The sequence below is a fragment of the Seriola lalandi genome, unplaced genomic scaffold, assembly GCF_002814215.2.
Source record: "Seriola lalandi dorsalis isolate HSWRI2012SDOR001 ecotype SW California unplaced genomic scaffold, Sedor1 jcf7180002054680, whole genome shotgun sequence".
Taxonomy (NCBI): domain Eukaryota; kingdom Metazoa; phylum Chordata; class Actinopteri; order Carangiformes; family Carangidae; genus Seriola; species Seriola lalandi.
This window is the reverse complement of record NW_019525233.1, coordinates 2,122,312-2,133,625: the sequence shown is the minus strand read 5'-3', so window position 1 is coordinate 2,133,625 and position 11,314 is coordinate 2,122,312. Positions and strand designations below refer to the sequence as shown.

At 41.0% G+C, this 11,314-nt stretch overlaps 3 protein-coding genes across 6 annotated transcripts in view; 2 read left to right on the top strand and 1 right to left on the bottom strand.

Annotated features, from left to right (window-relative positions):
- Positions 1 to 641, bottom strand: part of sgtb (small glutamine rich tetratricopeptide repeat co-chaperone beta) — a 7,701-nt gene extending 7,060 nt beyond the window's left edge. For both annotated transcript variants that reach the window (XM_023422232.1, XM_023422233.2), the window contains exon 1: positions 563 to 641. The gene's annotated coding sequence lies outside the window, so the exon portion shown is untranslated. The remainder of the gene's footprint in view (positions 1 to 562) is intronic.
- A 54-nt stretch (positions 642 to 695) lies between these two features.
- Positions 696 to 7,754, top strand: nln (neurolysin (metallopeptidase M3 family)). Its single transcript, XM_023422213.2, has 13 exons — positions 696 to 857; positions 1,328 to 1,578; positions 2,184 to 2,332; positions 2,789 to 2,893; positions 3,213 to 3,315; positions 3,410 to 3,570; positions 4,466 to 4,601; positions 5,090 to 5,456; positions 5,572 to 5,773; positions 5,865 to 6,051; positions 6,187 to 6,315; positions 6,427 to 6,563; positions 6,661 to 7,754. Exons 1-13 carry the CDS (start codon positions 817 to 819, stop codon positions 6,811 to 6,813), a joined length of 2,121 nt encoding a protein of 706 aa, XP_023277981.1. The 5' UTR covers positions 696 to 816; the 3' UTR covers positions 6,814 to 7,754.
- Positions 7,755 to 7,923: 169 nt separating this feature from the next.
- Positions 7,924 to 11,314, top strand: part of erbin (erbb2 interacting protein) — a 51,645-nt gene continuing 48,254 nt past the window's right edge. Inside the window, exon 1 of one of the 3 annotated variants that reach the window (XM_087178251.1) lies at positions 7,924 to 8,587. The gene's annotated coding sequence lies outside the window, so the exon portion shown is untranslated. The remainder of the gene's footprint in view (positions 8,588 to 11,314) is intronic. The other 2 variants (XM_087178250.1, XM_023422251.2) reach the window with 2 other exon arrangements.

Here is an 11,314-nt window from a genome sequence, read left to right as displayed (position 1 = left end):
CCCCCCCCCCAGTACAGGGGTTTAAAAAAAAAAAACCTGCATATTTACAGTAATTGAACTCTATGATTTGCTGGCACAAACATTGCCTCATATTTCCATCACGTGCTGTAACCATGCGTTGTTATGTTCGTGTAGGTCTGGGCTCGCACGGATACCCCCCCCCCCCCCCCCCCCGTGTGTTGACACACGTACATGCAGTGATGCAGAAGCTGTGATGTAATACCATAATGGGAGTCGAGGGGTGTTTTCAATCATTATATAGGGTTTATATTGTCTTAAACACAATGCACTGAAGCTAATCCAGCCGATGCCACTGGTTGAATTAGCTTGGTGTATTTTCTGATAGCCTGTCCCTACCAACCGTGCGCACAACAAGGCTCGCCTGTGATGCCTATGTGATGCTGGCTGCAACAATCACAACCTCCCGGCAGCAAAACAACGACACAAAGGTGAGACTAAGAACCTTACAAACCCTATTATAACCAATTTATAAATAACATAGTGTCTAAAGGGTGCTATTCAGTGTCCCCCCCCATCACCTCCCCAACCCCCGCCCACCTACCTGAGCTCTTATCCAGCTGTCTGCTGCTACCGCGTCATGAGGACTTGTGTCGGATTGATCGCATCCTCCTCCTCCTCTTGCTCTGCGCATGCGCGTTGACAGCGGAAATAAGAAGCAGCATTTTCCTCCTGGGAGGGAAAGAGAGAGAGAGAGAGACTACTGCTGCCTGTTTGGGACTGAGCTACGGGACAGTAAGAGAAGGAAAGTGTTTGTTTTATTGCACGGGGAGGAAATAAACGCATGAAACCGGTGGCATGTGCGCGTTAAGAGTCGCAGTCACCCGCACGCTCTGCAGGTACGCTCCAGTAAAACAGCTGCTGTGCTTAGTGTGTTTATTTAACACCTGTGTGACACATGGGAGTTGCATTCATCTTCTTATTAATTCGTAATTGCTGTGTATTTTATTTATACGCGCACTATTAATCATAAAAAAGGATATTAAAATGATATGAGAAAATATCTGAGCTGTTTGTAGGTTTTGGCTGTGAGTTGTCATAGCTATCCTACAAATTATTCCGCGCTTTTATGATCTAAGCTTTGAAACGCTTCCGCTGCCAAGCCATGAAACCCTACACTGAGTGGACACTGGGAAAAGGTCACCGCTTAGCATGGGGAAAAATTCAGAGCACGTTTCAAGTGTGACCTTGAAGAATTTATTGCCTTGTATTAGTGCCACCTGTTATTTTCAGTCCTTGAGTTCTTCAGAGGAAATATAACACCATTTTATTTAGATTTTAATTAACTGTCTTTTCTTTTCTGTTACAGCGTGTCTAAACCTGTGTTGAGAATGACCATCCATAACGGCTCTGTGGTTTCTGCCAGAGACTGCTCTCAGGCTGGAAACAAGAGAAACACACTGAGATGGGACCTGTCTCCAGAGGAGATCCGGACCATGACTGACAGCGTGATTAACAGAGTAAAGAAGGTCTATGATGACATTGGATCTTTAAACATAGTTAACGTTTCTGTTGAAAACACCCTGAAAGCCTTGGCTAATGCCAAACTGGATTATGCATGTAAGTTTTTTTTAAAAGTTAAAGTCTGGTGATATTGTGTATTTTTCTTGTTGTCATCAAATCCAAGTGTTTACGGTGCCGTAAACACTTTTTGGAGCAACAAATGTGTGTTCATCCACAGCTGAAAATAGTCCCCAGCAAATGTACTATTTACTCCCGAGAGAAGTTTGCTTAAAACTACAGAGTCTGTGTGTGTGTGTCATCATGGCCACACATGGTGACACCTACTGTAGCAGGAATCACACAACTCACAAAGCTTTACAGGTGCGTGGATGAGATCAAAATGAAATTTCGAAGACGGCCATCGCAGCTGGTGTGATCCCATCACAAGATGGTGTCTAGTTCAGAAAGGAAACTTTATATTTCTGACGTGGTTTTTAAAGATTTTTGTCTCCTGTTGGAACGCCACAGAGAACAGAAGGGAAATCAGAAACTGCTGGTCGACAGACTCATTTGTAGATTTGTTGACAAGAAAAATTTATACAAACACCAGCCTTACTTTTTAAAAAAATGTATCACACTGTTCTTCCTTATATTAATTTGCTATGTTGTATGAATCACAATAACGTTCACTGTGTCCCTCTGTGTTTATTGTGTTCCCTTAGCATCGCGCCATGTTCTTGATTTCCCCCAGTACGTTTGTCCTTCTAAGGAGGTTCGGTCCGCGAGCACAGACGCTGACAAAAAACTGTCTGAGTTCGATGTGGAGATAAGTATGAGGGAGGACGTGTTCGAGCGAATTACTGCCTTGCAGGTACGCCTTGTGTCACATCCACCTGAATATACACTTCACTCACAACGTTTAATCAGGCCACTTGTCCACAAAGACAATAAATGAGGTGTGACAGTAATCCTAACCCTTAAAAATATATGGATTTGAAGCTACTTAAATCTAATGTGTGAAGATTTGATGGAATTATCACAGTAGCTATGCTGATGATAGATTATTTTCACCTTTTATGTCAGCCAAAGGGCAAAATATGATATATGTGCAAAGACTGGCGTGTTTAATGTTAAGATTCATTTGACCCATCACTGGTTTTTATTTAGCCTTGGAAAGAAACTTAATCTGATCTAATCAGCGGTGGCCAATGCCATATTTTATTTCCATGCAGGGCTGCCTGGCTGACATTGATAGGTGAATAAATTTAGCTCTTAATTTTGCCTATATGAAGATGTGTGTTTGTTTTATGTGATTGTGCTTTGACAGAAAAATCTCCAAGAAAACCTTTCACCTGAAGAAAAGAGATTCTTAGACAGGCTTGTAACGTTAGGCAAGCGGAGGGGGCTGCACCTGTCTAAAGATATACAAGAGGTAATGCAATATATGAGCTGCCTTAAAAACTGCTTGACCATATAGACTATTGCAGGTATATCACAAATAAAGATATACATGTATTCTAGATACAAGATGAATAAACATTTCTGTTTTATATTGGAAAAAAAAATGTTTTAGTGTAGGGTCAATATGTGTGCTTAATTTAAATTTAATGGTCTACTGTTCATTTGTGCATTATAAGACAAATCATTTGTTTGTATTTGGATTATAAATTCTGCTTATTATATCACATCCTGAAAATCAAATGTAATTTTCCTGACTTGATTTTCTTACTGTGCTTCTTTTCTCTCTCAAGGAAATAAAAAGAACCTCTAAGCTCATTAGTGAACTCTCCATAGAGTTTAACAAGAATCTAAATGAGGACAATACGTTTCTTGTATTTTCTGAGCATGAATTGGGTAAGCTTATAAAAACAGAGTGTGATGGACTGTCTGGTGTTATGGGTGTGCAATGACTATTTTTTCACTCATGCCGTTCTCCTCTTCTGTTAAGCTGGGCTAGCTCATAGTTATCTGAATGGCCTGGAGAGGGCGGCAAACGGGCGATATAAGGTGACACTTGAATATCCCCACTACTACCCCCTGATGAAGAGGTGTCACAATCCCGAGACCAGGAGGAAGATGGAAACAGCTTTTCACAGCAGGTGTAAAGAGGTAACTAGAGTCGGAGACTGAATCTGTGGAACCTTCACTTTCCCCAACCACAGCAAGTCCTCTCTCTGTTCTGCTCGACGGTTGAGGCCTTTGCACCTGCAGCACTGTCTAAGTGCTTAAAGTTGTTACCCTCAAGATTTTAACAAACATTATTATTTCATTTTCTTTCAGCGTAACCATTTGAATTGTTTACATTCAGTAATTACCTCTCTGTGTGGTATTTTATGTTATAGTCTGGGCTGGGTTCAAATGAACAACCTATGCAGGAGGAGCAACAGGGAAATAGATGCATGTGTGTATCCAGTCATACTGCTGCTTTATCCCAGTGAGCCTCCTGTCCACTGCTCCTGTAGTTGTATCAGACCCGTATTCAATTACTTCAAACTAGGGCTAAAAGATATGCAAAAAAACAAAACAAAACATATTGCAATTATTTTTGGCAGATATTGTGATTGTGATGAGTCGCAATTTCAGTTGGAATGGTCATTTTTAATTTCATTGTCAGTGAAAAAAAGATTTTAAAAAAAGATGATGTGATTTTTTTTTTTTTTTTTTTGGGTCTTGTACAAAACAAGCATGTTCCTTTATGACATGTCATGTCCTTTATGGTCAGTTGTGACACATTTTACATACATTTATTTTTAAAAATTGCAGCCCCTGTAATTTGGATATTGCGGTTTTCATAATATTTCTATTAATTGTTCAGCCCTACTGCAAATGCAAACATCTACTGCTGCTAGTTCACATTGAAGGTGTTCAACTGTCAAAATACAAGATGGCTTTTATTGTGACGCTGTCAAAGGACTTAAATCTTAAGGGTTATTACTTCATTGAGCTGAATTAGATATTTTGTGAAAACGCACCCATTGTGTACATCTGCCTTTCTTTTTCCCAGGTAAACACAGAGATCCTCGAACAGTTGGTATCTCTGCGGGCAAAAGTCGCAGACTTACTTGGTTACAGCAGCCATGCGAACTACGTGCTGGAAATCAACATGGCCAAGAATGCAAGCAATGTGTCGGACTTTCTAGGTATAACAAGCCTTGACATCCGAGGCACGTGCGCTCGCATGCAAACATTCTGCGTTATTTAAGGTTGAAGCCTTACGCCATCTGACCCCGGCTTTGCAGTAGAAAAATAAACTTTACTGGGCAGATGGATGGGAGAGCAGATAGAGACTCAGCTAGAAGAGAGAAATGTGACACTCATGCCTGTTGCATGTCTTGTAGTGCGTGTTGCACCACATGCCTCTTGCATGTGGCGTAACACGGTCATTTATGGCTCGTGAAAGCAAGCGCCACAGGTCACGTTTTAGAAAGTGAAAGCAGTGAAATGTGTGGGGTCAATTTCTTATTATAGTGCAAAAGTGAAAGGGTCTCTAGTAAAACTTCTACATAGAAGGAACATAATTGATCTGTGGTATGTGAGAACTGAGCAAGACTTTGTGTGACATGTTGAAATGATGAAAAAACACACTACAGATATCAAACTCAGTGTCCTTCCTTTTCCTGCTGTACAGATACTTTCTATGAAACGCTGAAGCCCGTTGGAATCAAGGAGAGGAAATACATTCTTGCACTAAAAAAGAGGGAGTGCCTGATGAAGGGATACCAGTTTGATGGGCAGATCAACGCCTGGGATTTGCCCTACTACATGAACCAAGTGGAGCAGTGCAAGTTCGCTGTGAACAAGGACAAACTGATCGAGTATTTCCCGCTTGAAGTGGTGACGGCAGGATTGTTTGGTATTTACCAGGAGCTGCTGGGCCTCACGTTCACCGAGGTGGAACACGCTCACGTGTGGCATGAAAATGTCAAGCTTTATTCGGTCCACGACGCCGACACAGGGGAGGAGATCGGCCAGTTCTACTTGGACTTACATCCAAGGTAGAGACAAGGAATCATCCTCATTCCCTTCCGTTCATAAAAATGTATATTAAAAAAAGGATTTGTTTATGTTAATGTTGATGTGCGACACTGCACAAACCTTATTCTCCACCAGGGAGGGAAAGTACGGCCATGCAGCCTGTTTTGGGCTCCAGCCTGGCTGCAGAGGAGCTGATGGAAAACGCAGGCTCCCAGTGGCGGCGATGGTGGCCAACTTTACCAAACCCAGAAAAGGCATGCCGTCTCTCCTCCAGCACCATGAAGTGGAGACTTACTTCCATGAGTTTGGTCATGTGATGCACGAGCTCTGCTCCAAGGTATGCCACCGTGTATGTGCAATCAGCAGCTCCATTACAGTATTTTAATTAGAAGGAGGGAGCCTGAACTTTTCCCGTCCGTGTGTGTCAGACCACTTTTTCAGAGTTCAGTGGAACCCTGGTGGAGACGGACTTTGTGGAGGTGCCCTCGCAGATGCTTGAGAACTGGGTTTGGGAGAAGGAGCCTCTGAGAAGAATGTCTGGCCACTACAAGGACGGCAGCCCGATCCCAGACATCCTGCTCGACAAACTGATCGCTTCCAGAGTAGCCAACACCGGTCAGACACTTGGATTTTCACAAAATAAAACCCATCAAACTCTTAAACATCGTTGCACAAAATCAAGTCTTTGTGGATGTGTTGATTTTCTCAGCATGCGAACACACTCACGATGATGATGTTTATCCCCCTCAGGTCTGATGAACCTGCGTCAGGTGGTCCTCAGTAAAGTTGACCAGTCACTACACAGCAGCTCTGACGCAGATACGGCGGAGGTGTTTGCGAAACACTGCCAGGACATCCTGGGTGTTCCTGCTACACCAGGTCAGTTGTAACATTATTATCAGTAGCACAGGAAGGTGAATGTGACTATTTAGCATCTACAGAGAGAAATATATGCATGAAGATTTCTGTTGTCTATTGTGTTCTCTACAGGCACCAATATGACGGCCAGTTTCAGCCACCTGGCCGGAGGATACGATGGTCAGTACTATAGCTATCTGTGGAGCGAAGTCTACTCCATGGACATTTTTTTCAGTCGTTTTAAGAAGGAAGGCATTATGAATCCAAAGGTTGGTCTGATAGATTACCTTTTACGCATTTGATTGTAATTATTCATCTCATTTCTGTGGAAAATGTCTTGATCGGCCCATCTGCGCCTTAACACAGGTTGGAAAAGAGTACAGAAGCGTGATTCTGGAAGCTGGCGGCTCTGAGGATGGGATAGACATGCTGGAAACCTTCCTCGGACGTGCACCGTGCCAGGATGCTTTCTTTCAATGCAAGGGACTGATTAAATCACAGGAAATACAAACGGTTTAATTCAATATAGCTTCTAAGAGTCATTTTGTCAAAGCAGCTGGATGCGGGTCCATGTCAGTAGGAAAATGGCTTTACATTAAGAACGTTATTACAGTGTTCAGGGTTTTTGTACTACACGTTCCAATGTGAGGATTTGCTGCTTTTCTCAGTTGTATAATTATTGTAAACTAACTGTATGGACTGTTCTGAACTGTTGATGGGACATTTAAATATGTAACCTTGGACTCTTGGGAGTTGTAACAGCTTTTTCCATTATTTTCTGACATTGCATTGACCAATGAATAAATTATTAATTTATGAACCAAAGCAATAATGAATAAATTAATCAATAATGAAAATAATTGCCCCAGTCCTATTTTGCAACCCCGAATGTTGATGTAGACAACATGTCCAATTTACAAGTTTCATTTGTTGCACACCAAGTAAAAGCTGGAAAAAAAAAAAAAAAAAAAATATATATATATATATACACACATACATACATGTATACAGTATAGGATGCTTTCAACTGTATTCAGACTAACTGAATGCTGACATGATGTATGGGTCTCTTAGCTCAAAAGGCATGAGGCTCATGTAATGAAATACCTCTGAGATATCTCCAGATCTCTCCTTTGGGGGAAAAAAAGGATTTGGGAAAACATGTTTTGCAATAAGGGAGTTTTCATATTTTGAGGACTTCCATATTTGAAATTCTCCCTGCAAGATAAAAAGTTAAATGTACACCAGGGGGCGCTCCAGTATCGCAAAGGCCAGTTTCTTAGTTTAACATGTTTAAGAAAAATGAATTTAATGATTGATGTAACTATAATTTCTTTATTTAAATAGAATGAAACCCTCTTTGTTGTACTTCTACCTCCATACATGATCAAATGTTGCAAAGTGCACTAACATCTTTATGGATACATGTAGATGGGTTAAATAAAATGTATTATCTTTTTGTCTGGTTTACATATTCATCGTCGTATGCGGTCCGCAAAACCTAACCTGGATGTAATCGGAAAAGCAAGTAAAAAAAAAAAAAAAAAAAGAGTCAAGCCGGTGGATTGAGGGAGATAAGGGGGATTCACTAAAAGTGTCTGGGTGAGATAGTGAAAGCATCATCACACTGGGGCTCGGTGTAGCTGGAAAGGCGACTTCTGGTGGACAGCCTACCCCTACATGTAGGCGCAGAGGTCGCGGAGAAGAAACCCACCGCTTCACGTCCTGCTAACAGCCTGAATGTAGCTCAACTCGACTCAACCAAAGCTGCATTTATTGCAAATGATCAAGCGAAAGGAAATTATGAGTGAAAACATCTGGGTGCGGCACACTTTAAAGGAAAAGGCTTCGCTCTGTCGGAGGTCGTACGCAATTTTGCCTTTTGTATTTCCTTGCTGAATGTCGTGTGGACATTTTGGATTTTTTTTTTTTAATACTCCGTGTCATTAAATCTTACCAAGTAAGGACCATTTTGCTCTTGTATTCGTCTTCGGTTGGTTTCTTTGAGTAACACATGGAAGGTAGATACTTCCAAGTCTGAAAACAAGCGGGGACGACAACGTTAAACAACTTGAGGACGGCTCGCCGAGGAGACTGTGTACTGGGCCAGTTTCGAGTTGCTCTTTAAGTGGGCAACATTAGCTAGCTGCTAACACTAGCAAAAAAAAAAAAATCCTACTGAACTACTGTCAGGAAGCTAATGCCCACTTCTTGAAATATTTTTTGATAGTAGCACCTCGCCCGTAACCTGGACATCAACATCACATGAGACACTGACTCTACATTAACTTAGGTAAGTCTCTTTGTTTGTGCAAGTTACTGCTTCTGTCTGTGGGGCCCCATACAGCATGCTAACAGTGCTGCTAGCTGCCGAGCGAACCGTTGAGGTCCCATTCTGATGCTGTCTTGACTCTTAAATTGATTCAGTCAGTTTTAACAGTGAAATTATAACATTACAGCCTCACACAGACGCTGCTGGTTTAGTAATGGTTGTGACTTTATTAGTGTTGTGACAAAATAGTGGGTTTTATTTGACGATAACTGGACGTTTGAGCAGCTGTCTGTGTTTTCGGTAGGTTTCACATCAACAGCTGTACACGGCTACATGTTAGTGTTGCTCGGTTGGCTCTTGTCTGTCTGAAATCGCCAGAACATCCAAATATATCGCAGTCTAATACATTTAAACATATAAATTGATAACCTGGATACATTCCTTTTGCCGTTTCCAATGTGATTTAACGTAACAGCTGCAGTGCAACAGCAGCAGCAGTCGCATCTTTTGTTGCGGAGCGGAGCACCTTCACCAGCGCCTCGACGGACGAGGGATTAGTCCGGTGCACACTCAACATATCGGCGTTTTCATTTTCTCACCACTTCACTAATCAGATTACTATACCCCACTTAACTCCCAACGTAATTTAATCCTGTTAAGATGAGAGATAGATGCAGTGCTAATCTCTATGTTTGATTTTTAGGAATTTTTTAACAGGTCCATCCATGCCCTAGTCTTTCCACTTGTGGTTTTTTTTTTATTTTATTTTTTTATTATTATTGTCAGTCACCTCTGTGGGAAATGCTGTCAAGAGAAGCAGTACAGAGAAATCTCAGGAAACCATGACGCAAACAGCGTTCAAGTGAAAACAGCAGCAGGTCGTCAGGTAGTTTTTTTTCTTTTTTTTTGAGAGAGAGAGCCACCTGAATTACATACGTGAATGCTTTGTGGGTTTAACACACCAATGACAGCATGAAATTATGCATGGAGTGCAGATCTTGTCCATCTCAACTGAATAGCTGCTAATCTTTAAACTCAATCAATTCAGACTGTAAACTGAGTTGGACATATTTATGCGTCTGTGTAGATTACCTGACATTAAAAAAAAAAAAAAAAACCCACACAAACATGACCTATCTGAGCTAACCCTGACAGGATGCACCCCTCTCAAAGAGAGAATAATCTGTCCTGTGATCAGGTAGTTATACAGTAGCCAGGTGAATGTCCTCCAGCCTGCTTGTTGAAACACAGACACAGGCTTCTGCTGCCTCAAAACTCAAACCTTGAATTTGATGGCTGGCATTGTCATGTAGTAAAACAAATGCAGTATCTGATTAGCCTTCAAAGGCCATCCTTGCTGTAAAAATAATCATGTTAACAAATACAAGGACCTGTCAGCTGCCACTTGTCTTTGTTGCAGGTCCATAACCTAAGAGCTGGTAGCCAGCTGTTTGTTGATCATTAGCCAGGGATTCATGATAATACTGATGGTGGTATGCATTATCTAACATTTCAGTGTCTACAGTCTCTTCAAACTACATGCACACACAGTTGTGTTGTTCTTGTGCCCGCCTTTATACATTGCAGTTTTTGTTCATTCATCTATTTAAATACATATTTTGTTATGTAAGGCTGATCTTCAATATATACACTACACAAATCGCAGCACAGCACAGGGTCTTACTACAGTGGTATGTTTCTACTGAGGTGTTGAAATCCTGTGTTGGTGACCATTAGATTTAATTTATCAAATTCCACGTAAGATCATTTACAACAGACCTTATCTAGCAATAAAGATAAGGTTTGCTCTAACAAAGGCCCTCTACTGTACTGGTGTTTTCTCACACTGTGGTGCCAAAGGAGTGCTGGTACAGATACACTGTCCTGGCAGTTTGTTGTGCCACTTGAGGACAGAAAAAAAGCAAAGACTTGACAATAGCCTTTGACAAACGCAGCAAAGCCGTGTTTCCTTATCTTCGTTTTACAACAAAAAATGTTACTCTTGCTGCTTAATGGTTAACCCAAGGTCCATAATACTTCCATTGTGAATTTTTCTCATATCTCCATAATCATACTTTGGGTTGGACAAATAAAACTTCTGAAGGATTAGGCCTAGGTCATCCAGGTTAAAACCTGTATTTCTTTTAAACAGCCACAAAGTGTTTTGTTCAGCAATTCTAAACTCACCCTGGTTTTGCTTGGTGGTAATACATTTAAAAGCCTAATGAAATGACGTCTTTACTGCTTGAAGGTGATGTAATTCCTGTTGAAACAGAATACAGTGAGTGATATTCCTGAACTGTAAATTCAGTCGAGGGGAGAGAAGAGCATCAGAAGGGTGGGATTTTATTAAATTTTTTTTATTGCTTGGCCCGGTGTTTGTGTTGAACAAATGCCTAACACAGTTCTTTGAGCATGTGTATTGTTTGTCGCTGTAAGTGTATTTGTTTAATGACAGTTTAGGAAAGCTTTTTTTTCCCTTTTTTTTTCTCCATTTTATTCTTTAATATTCCAACTTGTGTAACCACACAACTTCAGCATCTATCTATCAATCTAACCGCGAACAGATCTATCTACTGTTGTGGTGAATAGGAAAGGAAAATATGCCAGTGCAACATGTCAACAATAAAACACATGATTAATGATAAAATACTCATGTGACGCTGACAAATTGCAGCTGATGATGTGTTACAAACAAACCTGTGAGGAAAAAATGGTCAATTTAGGATATTATATTTATATATATAT